General features: G+C 31.1%; 1 protein-coding gene across 1 annotated transcript; it reads right to left on the bottom strand.

Moving 5' to 3' along the window:
- Nucleotides 1–81: 81 nt before the first annotated feature.
- Nucleotides 82–22,430, bottom strand: Smp_059200 (hypothetical protein). Its single transcript, XM_018796966.1, has 5 exons — nucleotides 22,111–22,430; nucleotides 2,517–2,633; nucleotides 1,727–1,777; nucleotides 309–429; nucleotides 82–257 (listed from the first exon to the last, which is right to left on the bottom strand). Exons 1-5 carry the CDS (start codon nucleotides 22,249–22,251, stop codon nucleotides 145–147), a joined length of 543 nt encoding a protein of 180 aa, XP_018652054.1. The 5' UTR covers nucleotides 22,252–22,430; the 3' UTR covers nucleotides 82–144.
- Between the last annotated feature and the right edge of the window lie 1,145 nt (nucleotides 22,431–23,575).

Here is a 23,575-nt window from a genome sequence, read left to right as displayed (position 1 = left end):
AGATTTGTATGGCGCATATGTATCTGGTGCTTCCTTGTACCAATATTTATGTGTTTAAATAAATAAATCAATAAAAGAAGATTCAAGTAGCACAAATTACGTTATTAATAATTATCTTTACACACTGAAACTATATACATCTAATCATATTTGTTGATTCTTACGTTGATCTGTGTGCAGGTTGTCCATCGATGAATGGACGTCATCCATGAAAGGAATTGCTGCTGAATCGTACCATTTCTTATTTTCGGGGTTTCCTATCGGAAAAAAAGATACCAATGTTCTTTATGAGTTACGCTTAAACTTACTTGTCGGGACTTTCCTAATCCTATCAGATGTACGGCCTACTGTTGATTGTTGCTGCATAATCCACTTAGGTTCGCTGAGGTTATCATTGAGTATACACGAATAATTCCCTCTCTCTTCTACCTACAATGTTGAGAAAAAAGTTTAACTTCCATTAATCTTGATTTGCAACATTTCGTTTAACAAAATTGTGTTGCTAATCTCCGCGAAACATGCTACATGTACATCTATCGTGAGTCATCTAGTATATCTGATTAGTTGCCTTTACGTCAAAGATAAGGTCACATGATTTAAACTCCATCTTATACTTTTGGATACCAACTCATACGGATACGTAATCTAAAAGGGTCTTATTCTTTTTACCAATCAATATTAATCAATTGAACAAAGTAATTTTGTATTGTGTAGGGATGTATGTAAATTGTTGTAATTAAAGGTCACTTGTAATCTGATGTTTCTTCGTGTTAGTGAAGCATAATGTACCGAGTGAACAATCGTACTTGTTTATTCCTGTGTTGTCTGTGCAGTTCAATCGGTCTTTCGCGTATTCTCTCCTGTCCTATATTTACTCAAAGTATGGACTTGTCGTCGGTACGCGGTTAAGTAACCTTATCATGGTTTTAGAAGAATATGCACAGATTGTAACTTCATGGGACGACCAGTTTTTTCATGGCTTTAGTTAGTAGAAGTGGCAATTAAATCTCGTAGATAAACTTAGCCGATAGTTTATCTACAGTAAAACTCCCTAGATTTATGTGTTTACACAGACTGGTTAGTGAGTAGTGAATAACGTCATTTCCTTTACACTTTTAATCGAATTCTATTAATCAAGTTGCAGTTTGGCAATCAGTCTGAGTGAAATAAAACATGTACTGTGCTTGAATGCTGGGTTGGATTGAGATAATTTGCAGCTGATCTTAGACTTGCTCTTCGAGCTAGATGGGACTCGTCAAGAAAGTAAACTGATGCTACTTATGGGATAAACACCCGGGTCATTTGGGTAAGTAATTAGAGTAACATGACTTTGCTTGCTACTCTGTGAGCTATCATGGTGAATGTCTTAGTCCTACAGGAGGTAAGTTGTTATCTGAATAGCCTAATGGTGACGTGGAAGACTGGAGGTAATAATTATGGGTCTAAATCTTATTAAAACAGCGGCTCAAATATGCTACGTAAGGTTTTCTGACAAATGCAGAGTGTTACGAAGACCGTGTCCCGAGTTTCTTTCCTGCTGCTCAACAAGTTAATACACTGATGTCAAATAAGTGAACTAGATTGAATGAAGTTTCCGTAATGAATAACAGGTTCTTGAACCCATACCTTGTGCAATATAGAAGAGATATTTGTAGTCAACAACAACTGGCTATATATATATATATATATATATATATATATATATATATATATATATAAAACTTACTTTGTTAATTTTATCGGATTGAGATGTTTTCTTTTGGTTCCTAATCGAAAGCTAAAACAGAAAATATGTGTAAATAGGTTATTTACTTCAAAAACGTCGTCGATTAATTCCAGTTCATAACCCTATTTTCATGCGACTGGCTATTTTATCCACTATTCCCAACTTTGTAAGGAAGGTGATTTACGGTTCCATGTATTGACTCTTATATGTGTGCTATCTAACTTTGGTCGTTTAAAAACGTCAAAATGGAAAGTAACAGATTTCAATTATACATGAATCGAGATATAAAGTGTATATCCATATGAACCGAACAAACATTTCTTTCTATTTTGTAGTGCTGTAGATTTGAATTGATCGTAAAATTCAAACTCAAGTGTTTAGCACGTTGCTCAACATGTGTTCAACGTTTTCTGCTATTCATCTCGCAATAGCGTTGTAGTCATTTATTGAATATTATACGTTAAGGTTGGATTGTTTTCATCAGAAATAATTGTCAATGAAACAATCACTGACGTTCATGGTTTGCTGAGTTATTACATACTATACAATTTATAAGCAATGCCAGTCTTTGGCTGCATACTGAGATTTCGAAACCTGAATATCAATCCATAGAGTGCTTCCTGGAATTTTAAACTATCTTAGTGATTTCTAATAAGTTTTTTGAACTTCTTGCTAGATGGTAATGTAAATAATTAGTTTGTTTAATAAATTACTTTGATAAAAGATTACTGTTTAAAGTGAAAATTTTTAGTTAAAATAAAGATATTTCTAAATTAAGCAATTAACTTACTCCGCTGGATTTTTTATTTGATTTCTTTCTCAATGTTCGTAGAATAATTAAAATTACACAAATTGTGATAATTGTTACTAACGCTACGACTATAATAACTGTAGCCCTTTGTTCTTTCTGTAAAGTAAATAAGTAAAGTATTGAGGAAAAAAAAGAACAGCAATAATAATTACTATTATATCATGAAATAATTTAGAAAAAATAAATTATTTTAAGAAGTTTGTTTCGACAGTAATCAGTATTACTTTAAAAGCACTACTATACAACAGTAAAAATGCAGTAACATTAGATTACTTAAAATCTTTTTCTACATTTTGTAGCTTTTTGATGTGACCAAGTGATTTGATACATTGAAACTATGAACTAATCACAATCAGCAGTTTAAAAATCCCAATTAGTTAGCACTAATAGACAATAAATATGACTGAATTTCGCCGGCACCTTATTTCTCAATGATCTATAAAGAATTAATTGTTATTCGTGAAAAATGCAACTTTTAGATGATTTCGTTTTAACCAATCCAAATACTCAAAAGAAGAATGGCTTATGGTGTTTGGTTCAACCACAGAACAGATTGTCTTATAAGAATATTCGAACCACGTAGTAGTATGCATCGAAACCGAAGTATCGGGATTTAAACCTTATCAGCCAATATAGTAAAATGTTGATATCTGATTAAGCCAGTTCTTATCAATAGAGTCATTAGTTAGCGAGTTTCCAGTTATTAGTATTCTCATATCAAGGGTATGTTAACTGCCAATACCTACACTTAAGTGAATAGAAAATGTATACTGAATTCAAGGTTATTCATATTTTGATTATACAATAATCAGTAACGAGAACACTGAAAGAGAGTCAGTTAATTAATTATTATATAGTGGAAAAATGGACCGAATGCTTTTAAACACTTTCATCTATGGAATTAAGACCTCAATGTTAACAATCGGATGAATGGTAGTTAATGAGTAACATCATGCCCTTTTGTGTAAACTGTTTCAAATTAATCTTACCAGGATCTTTTACAAGAATTCATTGTTTGCGGCAAGGCTCATAAAAATGTTCTGGATAAATTATTATGAACACTCTGCGGTCCCCTCTATGTATTGAGTATTTTTAAAACACTTCAGAGGTTTTAAACCTGCATGTGGGTTTAATTTATGAGTCAAGAATAGCAATGAATGAACTACGATCTACAAACCGCATTTGACCCTCAAGATTATTTAGAAATACACGTTAAAGCTCACAGAAGTGAGATAGTTTGGAAATGTTATAGGGAAACATTACACGTTATATTAAAATTTTGGTAAACATTTCATTAAATATGTTGCATGGTGGTTTAGGCTGATTCTCGTTGTTGGCATTATCCTCGATGTAATCAACTAATACACTGGTGAAAACCGAACACAATTACACTCATCTCAATAGTTAATTAATAGTATTGACGTTGATAGTTGTATAAGTAAATGTTAGTTTTATCAATAAATGTCCCATGTATCTTAATTAAGAACACTTTGGAATTTTGTACTCACCACATGCCTGGCTAGTATCTGGGTTATTGCTATACTTTAGAGACAAATTTAACTGCTCTTATTCCAGTGGTTAAAAATGATAACATTTTGGTCATAGGGTTTCTCACTAGAGTGTAGATTCATACCTAACATCACATCTTAAATGTCTAAATCATCATTAATATGCTTCCTAGTATCATTTAAGTGAATAAAATACGTATGAAGTAATAAATATGTGGAAGAAATTGCATAGGATTTACGTGAAGATACACTTCATACAATTGATTTACAATTTGTTAATAATACACATTAGGATTATCAACAAATCATTTCTTATAGATCAGACAAACAAAGGTTGTGAATGCAAGTATTTATAGATTGCTAGACTATGTAGATCTGTCCATTCAAAAGTCTGACTCAACTAGTTTCAGCATAGACTGTAAAGTCTTAGTAAACATGAGTTTGGAAAACAAAGACATTTTTTATTTAGCTCTCCGTTGATCAGATGATCCAGAAGACTCTAGAGTGCTATTTTGAAAGCATTTTTTAATTAAATATCTAATTGTTAATATCCTGCTTTCAATTGACAATTGATTTATCCTACTGAATGTATTTATCTCTTAGATTCTCACATATTGATACTTATAAGTGGATTTACCAAGAATTTGAACAACAATGGTTTAAATACATTTTAAAAAAACATAATTAATAAGGAAACTGAGCAACTGTACAAAAGTATATATTGATAAAAAGATAATCGTTTCCTTATTTTTACCACAGTTATGTTAATAGAAGTTTTATATATCCACATATATTCTTAAACCATGTAAACACGTGCTCACGGTACAATCCTGAAGTTCTAGACTTAATATCATATTGACCAGTCTGTTGAAGAGTCCAAAACTATGATAGAGCAACTATCTAATATTCCTTGGTCATTATTGGTTCTTCAGCTGATACCAATGCTTGATGAAATTACATTCGTATTAAACAAATATGCAAACTAGGAATAATATGGTAAGCAGAGATGGATAGTGGCTAGCAGTGGAATCCAGGACGCGCGTTTCGTCCTATTTGGGACTCGTCAGCTGGATGTACCTGCATCTCAGTTGATGGGAAGATTCAAACAAATAATACTGAGTTGAATTTAGGAATAATATATTTGTAAAATCTCAGCGAATGAATCCAACGTTTTGCCTGGCAATCTGGTCCAAGCTTTTTCAAGGAAATATAATCAAACATCGAAATTTTCGAATATAAATAGGTACGTTGTTCTCTGGTTCATTGTACACTGAATAGGTCATCCAATCAACGTTAAAAATGTCTAGACTGGGTATATTTATTAGTGTGTAAGAGATTTGTGATGTGAAATGAAATGTGTTGAGATAACATGTTGTATATATATGTAAGTGGTGAAAACATACAATTTGTAATATATGGTATGAATCATATATGTCACAGCATGTATAGAATGAAGATAATTAAACAAAATAAAAATAAAAGAGTGAAATTTGAAGAGGAAAAATGTAATTTGAAACTGAATGTATGTGTCATTTTTAATGTTCCAGTTAATTGTTTAACAAATTCCGATAAGACAACTGATTAGAATCATTGAATGTAATTGTTGTCATTTAGATAATAAGAGATAGATAAAAAACGGTAAGGAGTTCAGGTTTTTTTTACTTATTAATGATTAGCTGCCATGGCACTGCTAATTGTATTCCATCTCTCCTATTAATATTGTTTGGATTAGCCCAAATGTATAGAGCTTCAGCTGTTTGTCTTTCTTTGTAAGAATTGAAATCTTTTTGAAGGATTTTTGTGTGAACGAAATCAATTGTATGACCCGATTCTATTGAGTGTAATATTATCGCTGACTTGTTCTCCAGTTTCCTTACATCATCTGAGGACTTAGGAATGCGTTTCAAGCATTGTTTGTGTTCCTTCACCCTCATATTCAGTTGTCTTGATGTTTCACCTACATACGTTGCATTACATCTGATTTCATAGACACAATTCTGTTGTTCTTCTTTGTGGATTGGATCTTTAATTCTTACTAATTTTGATCTTAGAGTATTGTTGGTTCAAAAAATACTCTTATATTTTGATTATTTAAGATATACAAACTGTTTAAGTGATTATCAACAATTAAACCTGTTTAATAATATTACTATCTAAACATACATATACTAGAATTATATATGATATGACTTTTGCAATTATATGCTACATCATTCAAAGTATGAATTAAATTATCATTTAAACCGAGTGATAAACATCGTAGGAACAATAGTCATATTGATAATAATCATAATAATAACTAATTAAGACTTTGAACAAAAGTCATATTGTCTAACTACACAAAATTTGGTATCATAATAACAATAGTGAGCAATTAGCTAATACAAACATTCACATTTTAACCAGAATAAAAATTATTATTGATAATAATAAATTGTGCACGTAGGTATACAAGAACAGTATGAATGGCGTACTTTGTTTAGTTAATAAAGTAAAAATTTTTGGCTGAAATAATATCGATATTTTGAAAATATGAAACAAAACATAAATAATTAACTCACATATAAGTTCATGTACATATTTTATGTTTACAACTATCAGTATATGCATATAGTAGAAAAACTGTTTTAAAAGAGTTAATGAACAAATGAGTCATGTTATTCATAGATAATTCTCATAAAAAGCTGATTTAAGTGAAACCAAAGGGAGCTGGTTAACTATTAAGTCACAGTTTGGGACTCGTGGTTAATACGGGAATCGTTATGATGTCAGAAGTTTCATCCCAGAACCCTAGCTTTAGCAGTGAGAACCATAACTTTACATAATTGGAAGCTGATTCAGTGATTTAGAACAATCACCAATGTAGTCTAGAGGTTAAGAGATCTCGCGCGAGATCGGTCTTGGGTTGAAGTCCCAAGTGAGGTATCGTAAATGTGCAATTCTGAAGAGTCCCATACTGAGATGGAACAGCCTTTGGGTGTTTCCATTTTTTCAATGGTGGTCTAGCATTAATCGGTTCATGATCTCAATGCAAATCACGGATGTATCTCAACACTATATTGAGTCTTCATAAAATCCCCTTTCTAACAATCTAATTTGTATTAACCTACTGATCTGAAATAGCACATTTTCTGTTTTTTCGAGTTTTGTTACTTGTTTTAATTATTTATGTTACGAAGTATCGAAGACGATCAATTTCATGGTAGGTTTTAGATTTAAATCTACATCCATTGTCCACGTGCCTCTTCATTTATATAAAATTAATCGGATTTAATTATTTTTTCCATGCATACTGACATCTTATGTAAAAGTCACAGATCACTACTAATTTGTTATCTTTAAACCATAGATTTTTGAATACATTGGTTCACATTCCCGATTTCCCTGAATTCATGATATTGTGTGATCTGCACACATTATTGGTCAGGATATCTGTCACATCTCCTACATAGCTAAACATCGCTAGTCACGGCTTCTTATCGGAACATCGAGAATATAACTTGAAGTATTAAATGCCAGTTCAATCGTCTAAAGGTAATTCGTATCCTGCAAATTCTGATGGTCTTGGTGCTTATGGTGTCCAATCCTAAGTAGTTCCATTTTAGGAAGAAATGGGAATCGAAAGGTTTCTGGTTTTCGATGATTGTTTAACTAAAGTCTGACTATGATGTAGTTATAAAGTTATATTAACTTGAATAAGCTATATATTTGTGTACACAAGAAGTTTGTTCATCCACTTAGAGTAATTTAACTATTCACATAGATTAATTCATCATTTTACGTACTATATATTAAACACAAACTATTCTTTGATGAATCTTCTTCATGATCGACTTATTTCTAAGTAACACATTATATAATGAATTCAGGTGTTATTTACTTAGTAATCTTCACTATTTAGTTCTGTTTACCTATTTACATATATAATCAACCTAATTTTTTTCAAACAATTAAGCTAATGTATTCTTTAGTGTTACTGAATCTTTAAAATTTCTGGTATTAGGCTATTAGGTTTCGTAGAAATTTACGCAAATAAAATCACATTTTCTGGTTTGTAAAAAGTCTGTAATTCTTGTTCTGCTATCTGATATAATATATTTTATAGTATTTCTACATTAAAATGTTGTGGTGTGGGTTACTGATATCCACATAAGTAGTATATGGTGACTGTCGGACATTGAATGTATTTCAGTAGAAGATCGACATGGAGAGAACGGGAACGGCACGCAATTGGTACGAAAATGCATGAACAATTATAATCGCAGACTATGGACGGATTTTTGCAGAAGAAACAGTCAGATTGAGACAATTGATTGTCATTTTGCAAATTAACTGTTCACTATATGGTTCTCATATTTTACTGAGATATTCTGTAATGTTGTGCTAAAATAGATTCGATTGTCCTTACCCGTGTTTTTGTTGACTACAGGTTAAAGGAAAATAGTTATTTTGATAAAATAATTTAACTATTTTGATAGACGTTTTGTAATCAGATAAGGGGAGAGATTCGTTCAATATATAGACTTTTTATGTTTGATGAAAACTATAGTCAAAGATGCTAGTAAATGTTGAATACAAAAGCTACAGTTCAATTCCTATAAAAGTGGTCTTAGTTTACTAAATGATCAATCGTTATTGATTAATATTACATTGTTTAATCCTTAGGGCTGAATTAGATGGTTATAAAAGGTCAAACACGTAGGCATTGGTTATAACGTAATCGTCAACTAACTGGTACTAATTACCATTTTATCTACTAGCTCCTTATATCTAAAATCTTTCGTCCAATGCTTTAATAAATATTTTAATTAATTATTCTACAATTTCACTGATTATTTATTTCGAATTAAGGAAAGCTTATATGATAAAGACTAATAAGTTATTCGCCTCTCTTCATATATCAACTAGGTGAAAAAAACATCAAATAAGAGGAAGTCAATAAATGAATATTAAATCTATCGCTTAATCTTACCACTGAAACACGGTGTCAATAAATAACTGGATTTCATATGATGTGGAAAAAAAACTTCTTGAGTACAAAACCATTACAGGAAATAAGAAATTTGTTTCGCTTTTTCAGACAAGACATAATTAATATCTTTATTTTTTATTCTATTCTCATATATAAAAGTTATTTGTTCATTGTTTTTCACAAATACGGACTTGAAACACACTGAAAACGCTCTACAATTTTATTTATTTGGTTGTATTGAATTCATTAAGTGTTTCATTTTTAACGTAATGAGAATATATATCTGTTATATCCCGTGAAGATATATGAATGGTAACTTTGAGAACTATTCATGAACCAATGTGATATGTATATTTCCTATTGTATAATTGTTAAGTAACTAAACTATTCGTATTCGTGTCCCTCTTATCTTAAGCTTCATTTAGACCTATGAACTATTATTATACGATTTATCATTTTTGACTTATCCCCAGTTCATTAATTACTGTTCCTCCTATTCACAGCCACATTTGGCCAAATATTGTACAAATATTATTTTCTATTTTATGGTACGATATGGTCAGTTTGTTTGGTATATAAACTCAGTTTGTTTGAAATACGATGGTTCATATTGCAGAGGCTGGTATTGGTGTTCTGGACTTAGCTTGCTGGGCTAGGCAGATAGCAGGACTGATAAGTACTCAAGACTGCTCATACGACTTTTTTGTATGATTGGGCGATCAATAAATTCACTTCCCCTGATAGGCGGTCTTCTAACTTCATATATTAAGCAGAGCACACACGCACTCCCACGTTATAACAGTATGAAAGAAGAAATGAACAAATAGCCATGTTATGTAATTTTCATCAACTAATTAATATAATGATTGGTTGAATAAATATAATAGTATTGTATTCATAGGTCAGATATTCATTCATCTAATTAATTAGTTTAGCTAATCAGTCAATAGTTTCTGTGATTGAATGTGATGTTCCAGTTGAACCCTATCTTCTAGTTCAAATTTACCGGAATTTGTTTTTAAAAATGTGGCTACTTATTATTGATGAGTAATCAGCCTATTTATGACGAATAATCTTAACAGAAGGGGGTTTTGTGGAGATTTTAGTTGCTCAATTTTGTGGATTGGTTGAAGTTAGATATTAACACCGTTGGATCAAGGCCTGCCCAGCGATCTATCGGTTAAGTGCTCTGGCGCGAGAGTGGTAGGTCCTGAGTTCGAATCTCGAGAGGCGGGATCGTAGATGCTCACTGCTGAGGAGTCCCACAATAGGACGAAACGACTGTCCAGTGCTTCCAGGTTTTCCACGGTGATCTAGCTTCAATTGACTCATGATCTCAACTATATAAAATTTTGATAATCCTCTTATCAGTACAATAGTATGATCTAATAAGCGTAATCACCTTAAAGCTTGTTATGATTAAGATACCCCAAATTATTTGAATAAATTTGATTATAGTAAGAGTAAAATGTAAGATGAAGAAATGGAGGAGTAGATACAGAATAAACGCCCCGAACTAGAACAAAACGATTATTCATTGTTCAGTTTCGAAAATATTGCTTGGTTTTCAGAGACTTACTTTACAGGTGAGATATTCGTTCGTCTATCAGAGAGTGAGTATACTGATGAACAATCGGTTGTTTATTATTCTATAACTATGTAACGTACTCAAAAGAAGTAAATATATGCATTAGTTACAGGTGTTTGATAATAGGTATCATTGAAGTATTGTTTGTGTATGGTGAAATAATCAAATAAGTAAAGTCAAGTTCAGGTATATATTACCAGATCTAAGTGATTATTCATTTTCCGAGACTGTGAACCTCTATGGACCAAGAAGGTTGATACATGAGTTGCACATGTTTACTCACTATCCACAGCACTAAAAAAAGCTGGCTGGAACAGTATTTCTACTCTTCCGTTTCTTGTTTCGTTGATTTGCTCTTCTGTTCTAAGGATATAAAATGTAACTACTTAGATCAATAAGTATCGATACCAGAACCTAGGCTGTCAATAACTGATTGACTCACAAACCATTTTTCTCTATTTTTCAACAGCTGTTCAGATGACATCAACTTGTTCTGAAGCCTACTTTCATGATCAACATTTCACTAAGAGTACATTAACAGACAAACTGCATTTATCATAGTTAGTTTAGGAAATTATTTTTATAATTGCAGTCTGTTATTTTATATGATATTTTATTACAATTAATCATATCTTTCAATTCTGATTGTTACTGCTAGTAATAACTCACTTTTTACTATGTATAATCATTTCCTGATGATTAAATGGGAATATATATAGACTACATTGATGGATAATAATGATAGTTATAGTAATAGTAATTATAAATACTACTGTAGGGATTATATAGTTTGTTGATGTACATATTATCTCCTATTCATTATCAATTTTGACAACATCATAATATTATGTCAGAAATAGCTTTTAAAAAAAAACTTAGTTTGGAAAAGAGTATTCCTTTAATCACCAGCAGTTCATATTAGATTTACGTTGTTTATTAATTACTTTCAGATAGCTAATTATTTTCAGGTTTCTCTTTTAGAAAAAGGAAATGTAGACTAAATAATTAATTATGTGATGTAATATGGCAATTAAAAAAAAAAGTTACTGCCTACTGGTTACATAAAATCATCATTGTCAATTATATATTTGTATTATGTTCCTGATCTTGTTTATCTGATCTTCGAGTGAAACTATGAATGTTACATTACAAAAATTATTGGTAATATTTGTAATGGTCTCTAAAGGCGCAGTTTGAGTGAGATCTTAAAAATTAAGAAATATGCAAACCTAATAAATGCTAATATTATATGACAGGGATAATTCAATTGACCTGAACTGAGGTAAGTTGTAAAAAAACAAGGAGAACCGATATTTTACAAGAGAATTTTTCAATCTTCAACCCTAGAAGATAAAATTGTTATAACAACGTGCTGAATATGTGGTTTATCAATAACTGGGAAAATCATTCAGAAAACTAACAGATCAAAAGAACAATGGATCGATGGAGGCAAAGTAAACGTCATTGATGGAATTATAGGTTGTGAACTCTTGCTGGACTTGTGATGTTTAAGCATAGAAAAATATAAATGATAAAACAATTAAACAGATATTTGAGAGCGGAACTAGTAGTAAAACATAAAAACAACGGGTAAATTCGGTTTATTTTTTAAGTGGTTAGTTGTAGTGTGGACTTAATCATATATAAGAAGATTTTCAGTAGAGATCTTTGTTGTATCCCGTGGAGATTTGTGAATGGTAACTTTGAGAACTATTTATGAACCAATGTGATATGTATATTTCCTATTGTATAATTGTTAAGTAACTAAACTATTCGTATTCGTGTCCCTCTTATCTTAAGCTTCATTTAGACCTATGAACTATTATTATACGATTTATCATTTTTGACTTATCCCCAGTTCATTAATTACTGTTCCTCCTATTCACAGCCACATTTGGCCAAATATTGTACAAATATTATTTTCTATTTTATGGTACGATATGGTCAGTTTGTTTGGTATATAAACTCAGTTTGTTTGAAATACGATGGTTCATATTGCAGAGGCTGGTATTGGTGTTCTGGACTTAGCTTGCTGGGCTAGGCAGATAGCAGGACTGATAAGTACTGAAGACTGCTCGTACGGTTTTCGCGTGTCACTGTTCCAATCGATAATTCACTGCTCTCTGTTATGCGGTCTTATCACTCATATGTAAACATGGCACTCACGCAGGCAATTGATATAACAATCTTAAATAAAACCAAGACTATATACCATTCACCATATGTCACATCTAGAAATTAAACAATTTGAAAGATAGGTTTAATATGAAACTAAAGTTAATTGAATGAACAATTTAAAATAAGACAGTAAAGTTTTATAATTTGATTTCGATGTTCATTTAAACAACTTTTGATGTCTGTTAAGATTTACTACTTAACTGTTACTCCTTATCACAAAACATATCCATTCAACTTAGACAATGTTACTACTCAGATATCTAGACATAATTTCAAACCGAACAAATGAGAAGTTTTGTGTTGAAAAATGTTTGCGCATGTAAATCATGGTAAAACATAAATATAGCTTTTTAGAATGAAATAACGTTCCATGATTATCATATAGCTAGAAGAAAGAAATCTCTGATTTGTAATTGGAACTATGGGAATAAAAGTAACAATAGACTTAATCCAAACCATTCACTGATGTTAAGATCAGTCATTATCTTAGGAATCACAATGATCATTAGAAATTTGTTATAAGTTATTCTATCTAGTTAGGATTAGCGTTTTGTGCAATCAACAATTAGACCTAACTCACAGTGAACATGTTGCACTAAATAAGTTGAATAAGACGAGGAATCTCCGTTAGGATTATAACTTATTTGCAAACATGTGCACACAAAGAATAAAATATGTATCAGTGAAAGTGTTAGATGTTATTTTAATCAAAAAAGGCCTTGTGTTCTAGTTTTACTTGCTTTTACTCACGATCATACTTGTATCCATTTGACTGACAAATTTCTATAATGAATAAGTCTCAACTATCATGGATTTATATCAGAAGGGGTTTTTGTGGACATTATAGTAATTTTAATAGTTGAGATCATGAGTCAACTGAAGGCAACGGTGGATGTGTCCATCAATTTTTTGGATTAGTTGAAGTTAGACATTAACACCGTTGCATCCCGGCCAGCTCAGTGGTCTAGAGGTAGAGCGCTCGCGCGCGAGACCAATAGGTTCTCGGTTCGAATCTTGTGAGGCGGGATCGTGGATGCTCACTGCTGAGGAATCCCAAAATAGGACGACACGGTCGTTCAGTGCTTTCAAGTTTTGCATGGTGGTCTGGCTTCAAGTAACTCATGATCTAAACTATTGAAATATCATAGACTTCATAGTATTAATTAGTTATTTGTTCGTTTCGTTAGTAAAACTCGTATTGATTTGTAAATGAATGAAACTGAGCTGGTTAGTTTATGTTCACATAAATTATATTTTATTCTATGATCTGAAAATAAATACTCATCAGTTAGAGAGATAATGAAACCTAGATATTCTGACATACCAGTTAGACATATAGCAAGTTGTCAATCAAAAAAATTATCTAGCCATCATTAGCTGAAAACATTCATCCTTCAACAAAAGATTCTAAACTTACCCTGTTTTTTTGGTGAGACTTATCAATGTATGTATGTCAGTGTCCGACTACTATTTTACATGATGTAGATTTGTTTCTTATATAAAGTATAGATTCAAACAGCTTCTCCAATGAGTGACAGAAAGGAATAAATCTAGATACAAAACATTTTATCAGTTACCTTTAACTATTCAATATCAGATATACATTTTGATGCTAAATCACTTATACTGATGACCGACGTTGACTGCCACACAATACCACATTGATTCATATTTAGTATTGCATTCATTTGTAACAATATTTGTTTATCTAAAGACTAGTGTCATTTGAAAATATAATTATTGTTCAAGGTGTATACATTTCTTTCTGTTAGCAACCATGATTATTGTATACATTTGCTGTTCAGTATTACTGTTTTGAAGAAGAAAATTTCACTTATATGGTTCTGTACTACTTATTTATTTCATGACTGTTTGTAATTATCTATCACTCTGAGCAATTATCTACTGTTAATTGATTATCCTAATAGTGGAGTTTTTTAGTTTTAAAGTTTTAATTGAAATGTTTAAATCTTCCATGATCAAACATATCAAATGACATCGTTCAATTAAATCAGCTGTGCTATATGATGTGTTAGTTTAATGAAATTGAAAACAAAACACTTATTATTGGAATGTTAATAATGTACTATTACAGTAAATTGTATTTTAAAGTATGAAACTGAAAATTTCATATATGTAAAAATTTACATTATCTACTTTTGAAAAGGTCAGTGTCACTTGACAACAGCCGTTCAGTAATTGATAATTTACAGTAGAAATGATCTTCAAAGAAAAAAAACAGTGTTTACCGGAACGGGAAAAGATCTCCTTTGTTCAAACCCACTCAAGTCATGTGATCACGTCATACAGACATGTATATAGAATACTGTTCTTTTTGTGCAGAAAACGATCAAGTGTTTCATGTTTTATCTTTGATTAATCATCAGGTGCAAAAAATGAAAGTGAATAACTATTGTTCAAGATGAATTAATACATTATACTTCTAGAGTCACTTAATTTGTCAGTGAGTGGAAACCATAGAACGGATTTCATAAAATCGGGACGCATTAGTATGCTTATTTTCTAATATATGTTAAATAATATTGAAAACTGATCCAAAATCTGTCACTTGAATCTAGTCTCACAGTTACACAGGTCATTGGTATCCACGTTTTCTTTAACAATGATATTGAAGACCATGTGAATATTTATCACAGAATTTTGAAATGTTTTTAGTCTATTATAAAAGGGCTCTTCTAATGAATCAATTGCTAACAAAACTCTCAAACTATCAATATTACTTAAGTTATGTCACTGAGTAGTAATAATCCAGTGTTATGTTTTCTAACAGTATTAATTAAATTCTAACGATCAAATTTGATATTGTGGCTCATCATCTTCTGTCGGTATAAAGTTGTAGGAGATAATCGATAGTCCCTAGACGAAACGACTTATGGGAATGTCTATGACAATTGTACCGGTTAACATAAATTTGAATATCTGATCGAGTATCATTTATTCCCAAGACTGCCAATTACTCCTTTATCAGCTATAAAAACCTATCAAATGTTGTTCATATCTTTATATTTCATTATATTTTTTAAAGGTTAACTGTACAAAATAAGAGGTGATCAAAACCTGATTATAATCAAAAGGGATTTTTACTGCCCAATCCACTGATATTCACTATGTCACTCAATTTGACTACCTAATATTATTTTAAATATAACTTTGGATAGAGACTGATATCAAGTAATGTCTTATATAAATAATGAACTTATAAAATAAATGTACCACAAAATGTATTTTGTTCATTATTGAATATGTTTTGATATATGAATATACATTCCGTAAATGCTGTAATTATTTTCTAAAAATATATGAACAATATAAGTGATTTCACTAGTTAATAAGGTGACTTGAAAGATTTTTCTTTAACAATCTAATATGTTTTACATATATTCCCTCTAGACCACTTAGCCGGGATCCAAAAGTGTTAATGTCTAACTTCAACCAATCCACGAAATTGAGCAACCGTGCACCATTGTCTTCAGTGAGTTACTATCTCACAACACACCCGATTGAACTCCACTGGTCACTACTTTTCACTAGAATTCCAGAAAATACCTCTTGGAGCCAGTCACTAGTGAGCACATGATCAGTATCAGAAGAGGGTTTTGTGGGACGCGCACTGCTGAGGAGTCCTATAATAGGACGAAACGGCCGTCCAGTGCTTCCAGGTTTTCCATGGTGTTCTTACTTCAATTCACCCATGATTTCAACTATAAAATCTCCACAAAACCCTATTGTGAAAATATTAAAATATTTCGTAATTTAAAATTTTACAATCGTAGTTGTCAGTTGATTTTTCAGTAATAATATTTAATATAATATTATTATTGAACATAAGAAAGTTTCATTATTTTTGGAATAAAAAATTATGTATTGGTTCTATAGAAATGTATACGTTGAATAAATAATCAAATTTGCTTTTATTAAAAGTAACCAGAATAGATTAATTTTATTAATGAACTTTGATTTAGATATTCATCGATATTCCATCTTTAATGTAGACGACTTCTTTATGAAGCTAATACAGACAATGTTATCGTGTTTACTAATTAAATGTTTATATTGTCAAATATAAAAATATGGTGTACAGGTATCTTGATGATTGTGGAATTTGATAGTTAACATGATGAACTGATCTTACTTAGAAAACGATCAAAAACCGGGAAGTTTTCAAAAAAAAATTTTCATTGAAGTATGAGACTCAATAGTGATTATTTACGATCCCAATAGTTATCAAAGGTTATCTAAGGTTAGTTCATGGTGTATAGTACGAAAACATAGATTCCACAAAGAAATGTTTCATTGAAATTAAACATTCATGATGGTTAAGTGCTCGCGCGCGAGACTGATAGGTCTTGGGCTCGAATCTTGAGAGGCGGGATCGTGGATGCACACTGCTGAGGAGTCCCACAATAAGACGAAACGGCCGTCCAGTGCTTCCAGGTTTTCCATTGTAGTCTAACTTCAATCGACTCATGATCTAAACTATATAATATATTGGTTTTACTAGTGAATATAGAAATCAATATCAGCCATTTATTGGCGAATCAAATAACAGTATATATCTAAGTTTAGAGGTCTGTATGAAATTTTTCATAGGTTAATCATAAACAAGAGGAAAAAGTCAATCGGTTAATAATTATAAATCGTCGCATAAGCATGGAAGTAGAAAAACAAAAAAACCATATATGTGCCGCTTTTTGAATAAACTAGAACAAAGAAAAGAAAGCAATGTAAACATTAGTGAACAGAGCAAATTAAGTTCATTGACGTAAGAACATACTTACAGATTAAAATCTATATTACATATTGAATGTTTCAATTCCATGTTTATTTCCCGTACACTAATTAATTTTAAAGCTACGAAAAGAAGAATAGTTTCAAACAAGAGATAACTTGTAAATCATAAAAGTATTTACAGTTGGTTATTGAGCATGAAAATTTCATTCTATAGTCGTTCTATTACCGACGACACAGTTAGAAATGAGGAAGATTTACCATCATGTTTGTTTGCCTTCACAGTTAAGCATTTCAATGTACACGACATAGTAACCAGTTACGATGTGCTCTACAGTATTACTGAAGGTAGATTGGTGTAAGGTCTGCTAAATTTATACAGGAATTTTTGTACTGTATTTTTATGATGAAAGGAAATCCTGTGCAGCTTATTCAAATGCTCATTTGTTAAGCTAATTAATATACTAGGCATTTCAGTAACCATATACACGTCCTTATAATCCAAAATGAAGTTTATTTTATATATGAGTGCTAATGATACTACTAGCTGGCTGCCAAAGCTGAAGTAGGTACATTGAATTTTTCATTTAATAGTAGGAGTTAAAAAGATTTAACCACAACACTACTCCTTAGCTAAGCGCTTAAAATCAATATTTGATCAACAGAATATAATTGATTTTAGGGGTTAATCGAGAATACACTGATTAGCTCCTAGTAGTAAAGTAGTGTAAGTGAACAACTGAATTATCCCTTATTTGAATAATTAAGTGACAGTATTTTACAAAAAAAAAACAGTTTATAGAGTTATATCATTTCAATCTTCTAAAATAAAATCATTTTCATTTAGGTTATTAATAAACTGGGCAAATAAGCATCATTAAGGACGAAACTTCGATGAAAAGATGTCAGAATCCTATATTCAAAAACATTTAACAGAACCCACTAGTTTATTTCTTTGTATGAATGTTTACGTGTAGGCTATATGATAACTTAATAATACCGTAAAGAATAACATTAGTTACGAGTCACGTTCTCGTATGCTTACATTTAATAATAGAAATAATGACAGAAATAATAATAATAACCATAGTAATAATAATAATAATAATGACTAGATATATTCTAATCAAAATATTTTCAAGTTTTTAGTCATAACTTATTACTCATAAAGAAATATCTAACATAGTTGGATAATCTTTAAACAGTAATGTGAAAGTAGCTATTAAAGAATCCATCGATAATCAAATAAGCTTTGGACTTGTAATGTAAATGAATGCTCAATAAATTTGCAAACTAAACTAATGAGGTTTGTTAATTACATACATTACCAAAAAAGAACGACTCATTGTATGTTCACCACATTGAGTGCATATAGTTATAATGACCTACTTTAATTCATCTACTGATCGATGAAAAGTGTATCTTTCATATAAGTATGACTGATACCATTAGTTAATTATTTTCATTGTTTGGTAAGTTCACATACTTTCAGCTTCCTTAAAAAGGTCATCATCTGTAATGAACCACTTTTTTACAAATACAACATTGAACTGAAATCACAGAGTAAGGAAAGGGAAGCAAAATATAAACCATAAATATAAGAAAATATTTTGAACTGTTGGAAATTATTTCTCAATTTTCTTTTTAATTTCTATAGTCTAATTATGAGCTAAGTAGAATTTTCAGAAGGGGTTTTTGTGGAGATTTCAGTATTTTAATAGTTGAAATCATGAGTCAATTGAAGCTAGACCATCATGGAAAACTTGGAAGTACTGGACGGCCGTTTTGTCCTATTGTGGGACTTCTCACCAGTGCGCATCCACGATCCCGTCTCGCGAGCGAGATTCGAACTCAGGACCTACCAGTCTCGCGCGCGAGCACTTAACCGATAGACCACTGGGCCGGCCAGCATCCAACGGTGTTAATATCTAACTTCAACCAATCCACGAAATTGAGCAACCATTCACCAATTGTCTTCAGTGCGTTGATATCTCCTAACAGACCTGGTTGAACTCCACTGGTTACTGCTTCTCACTAGAACTCTATGAATCAATCATGATTCAATATTTTAAACATTTAAAAAAGGTATATCATTAAACAAATAATCGTTATGCAATGAAATTCTCATAAAAACATTTTAACTAAATGATACAAAGCTACATTGTATCAAAATTTCTATTTATTCATTAAACAAATACTAAATAAAGTATTGGCAAAAACTTTAGTCAAAAATGTTGTCTACAGAAAAAATCAATATCTTCACTATTTGTTTACTCTGTAATGTAAATAAAAATGTAATTCAATAGGATAATGGTAACTTTTATACTTTATTACCAAGTTAATTTTGGTCATAACTAACCTAATAAATTAGACACAATTAAGTCAATACAAATGAAAATGACCAAGTTTAAATTAGAAATTCAGTCACGACTAGTAACTTCATAGTTATTTATTTTGATTATTTACACTAATTAGACTAAAGTAAGATGTTCTAGAGAAAATTAATTCAATAATTTCATACATTGATAATAAAAATGAATGATTGTTATTTGGCCTCAACATACCATAAAAATACTTCAGTTTGTTACGGTTATTAGTTTAAGCAATTTCAGTTTTTTTCTCGACTAAAGGTTAACACATAGATATTACCATGACAACAGAAATAGAGAAGCGTTTGTATAATATGTTTTAAACTAATGATGATCTTTTAGAATCCTGAGAAAAATCACACATTATAGTTATTTAAAATGAAAATTCTAATAGTTGAAATCATGCGTCAATTGAAGCTAGACCATGGAAAACCTGGAAGCACTGGACGGCCGTTTTGTCCTATTATGGGACTCCTCAGCAGTGCGCATCCACGATCCCGCCTCGCGAGCGAGATTCGAACCCAGGACCTATCAGTTTCGCGCCAGACCACTTAACTGGTAACAACTCACTGAAGACAATTGGTGAACGGTTGCTCAATTTCGTGGATTGGTTGAAGTTAGACATTAACACCGTTGGATGCCATCCGGCTCAGTGGTCTATCGATTAAGTGCTCGTGAACTTTAAGATGCAGGTACATCCAGCTGACGAGTCCCAAATAGGACGAAACGTGAGTCCTGGATTCCACTGTTAGCCACTATCCATCTTTGCTTACCATGCTTGTGAATTTAGGCTATATCGAGGCAATACGCACAGTATTGCCGTTTCGTCCTATTGTGGGACTTCTCACCAGTGCGCATTCACGACCTCGCCTCACGAGATTCGAACCCAGAACCTACCAGTCTCGCGCGCGAGCACTTAACCGATAGACCACTGGGCCGGCCGGCATCCAACGGTGTTAATATCTAACTTCAACCAATCCACGAAATTGAGCAACCATTCACCAATTGTCTTCAGTTAGTTGATATCTCTACAACAGACTTGGTTGAACTCCACTGGTTACTGCTTCTCACTAGAACTCCAGGAATTATCTCCAGGTTTTCCTTGGTGGTCTAGCTTCAATTGACTAATGCTTTCAACTATGCAAATACTAAAAATCCACAAAAAACTCCTTTTGATTTATTTAATTACTTAATAATGTAAAAATGAAGGAAAGATTTTAGTGAAAATGACAGGTTCATTTAATTTTCAATATATTCGCACAACAACTGAGAAATAAAATTAATTCACAATTAAACATTGCAAACTGAACTTATTTCCGAAGAAAAATTTGGTGACTCAATTATTGTATAGGTTTTGTTCAAATGCCTAAAAGGAATCAATCACATGAAATTGGTGTTTTTTTTTTAATTAACGCCAAACTTATTCACATAAATTATTTCGAGTCAAATTATTAAGTATATTTAATGTCGAGTAACATTTTCGGAACTCAAATATTTTTGGTTATAAAAAGTCAAAATTTAACTTTTTCTTTTCACAAATAGGGTGAAAGTAATCCGTCTAATTCAGTCAAGTTTAATAATGTTTAAGCAAAATAATAGATAATGCTTCAACACAAACTTTAGTATTAGATAAATAACAGTGATTTCATATAACTCTACATAAACTAGTTCACATGTGTGTTAGTGTGTGTGTGTGTGTGTTAATCCACACATATAAACAGAAGAAATCAAGTTATATAGTTTTCGGTGGTGAGTTATTTGTTTAAGAAGCTCTGAAAACATTTGAAGTGTCAAACTCTAGTTGGTGTAGATAATAGACAAATATGTTTCTTATAGCTTCATTTTTAATATAAATAAGTTATGTGATTGCCCTTAAACAAAAATTTCAACATCCAATTTGTTAACTATCAAGAAGATGTTTTCGAGTTTATCAAAAAAAACTTTAGCTACCTCAGAATATTTACCATACGTTTAGTAAACTATTTGATTACAATTAATTAATGAATGAATGCTGGTCGGCGGCCTCAGCTCCATTGGGAGTAACAGGTGTAAGTAAGTAAAGTGACTGGACATATTTAATTAATTTATGCCAAAAACAAAAATTAAATGTCAACCAAAGATAATCAAATTTTCTTTATATTAAATGATTTTCATTGAAAATCAATCAATTATATTTACATAAACAAAATGATAAAACATAATAACTAACTTCAGTCCATAAGGCATTAGTACTCATCATATTATTATTTTCTGTTGTTTCCATTACTTGTTGTATTGAAGTTGTCATGTTATTATGAATATTATTTGTATTTATCATTTTCAATTTACTATCCATACTTACATTTTCCATTGTTGTTATAAACAAATAAAAAAAATTGTTATTAGAAATAACTATCAATCAATTATAAAACATTGAACATTGAATGGAATAACTGTTCAAAGAAGGAAAAAGAAAGACTGATAATGCTTATTTTTCTATTAATTATTATTATTATTATTGTAATTGGATGTCTGCCAGATACAATTCTGTAATAGTTTTAGTCTAGTGTGCAATGTAATAGGCGTTTTAATCACAGTGTTTCATATATATATATCCTAAGCTGGTCTCCTATTGGTCAACTCATCCACAAATATTGATTATAACGATTACATACCTTAGCATAAATTTGCTCTTTTCATAAATATATACATGATTATTTTGTATTAAGAACTTTAAATGGAGTATAAAATTTAACTCTTTCAAGAACTTTTTAGTACTAATTTATTTAAGAATATTGAAAATAACTGTAGTGAATAGTCAGAAGGGGTTTTCGTGGAGATTTCAGTTGATTATTATTTCGGTCTATCGGTTAGGTGTTCTGGAGCGAGAGTGGTAGGTTTTGGGTTTGAATCTCGCTCGCGAGGAGGGATCGTGGATGCGCACTGCTGAGGAGTCCCATAATAGGACAAAACGGCCGTCCAGTGCTTCCAGGTTTTCCTTGGTGGTCTAGTTTCAATTGACTCATGGTCTCAACTATGGAAAAAATGTAGTGAATAAGTTTGATGATAAAGCTAAACTACTTTTCAATTAATTGAAGTAAAATAAGAAGAATTATGTATACTGGTTTTATTTTGGTAAGAAGATGAAATTAAAAAAAAGTAAATAGACTACTGATTAACTACAGTAAATTGTTATCTCTTTTCATTTGTTTATTATTGTTGTCTTTTGTAAAAAGATACATAAGTTTAAAAAGACTACTGATGAAGGCCGATACAAGGTTTTATGATTAGAATACTTCAATACGTATTTCCACTTTGTTAATCACAATTCAAAGCGGTTTTCATAGAGGTGTAAAATATATGTTCATTCTTAAAATGATAATTTTCAGAAATAAAATATGGAAACATATACTATTCAAGTTTTGTAGCATTTCGCTCATTATTGGTTAAATAAATTATCCACTCCTGAAGAAATACTTCCTTGTCGCGTTAATTCATTGTTCCAACCATATTAACATCACTATTAACATAGTGAAAAACTAATTATCTGTAGGTGACGTATACATGGATGAGAAGTTTAGAATTTATTTTTATTTAATGTTCAAACTAATCCACTGTAGGAGCTTATAGAGACCTTCATAAATATCAATAGTAATTATTCATCTACTCGCCAGTGACTGACTTTGAATAGCAAT

This window comes from Schistosoma mansoni, chromosome 4 (genome assembly GCF_000237925.1).
Source record: "Schistosoma mansoni strain Puerto Rico chromosome 4, complete genome".
Classification (NCBI taxonomy): Eukaryota; Metazoa; Platyhelminthes; class Trematoda; order Strigeidida; family Schistosomatidae; genus Schistosoma; species Schistosoma mansoni.
This window is presented reverse-complemented; position numbering and strand designations above follow the sequence as displayed.

Bases quoted from the DNA above. Each gene is read 5' to 3' on its own strand.
- Smp_059200 (XM_018796966.1), bottom strand. From the start codon at position 22,251: ATGGAAAATGTAAGTATGGATAGTAAATTGAAAATGATAAATACAAAT. The intron at 2,634-22,110 runs GTTAGTTATTAT...TTTACTTTACAG, and splicing joins CTAATGCCTTATGGACTGAA to AAAGAACAAAGGGCTACAGT. The intron at 430-1,726 runs GTAAGTTTTATA...TCAACATTGTAG, and splicing joins AATCCGATAAAATTAACAAA to GTAGAAGAGAGAGGGAATTA.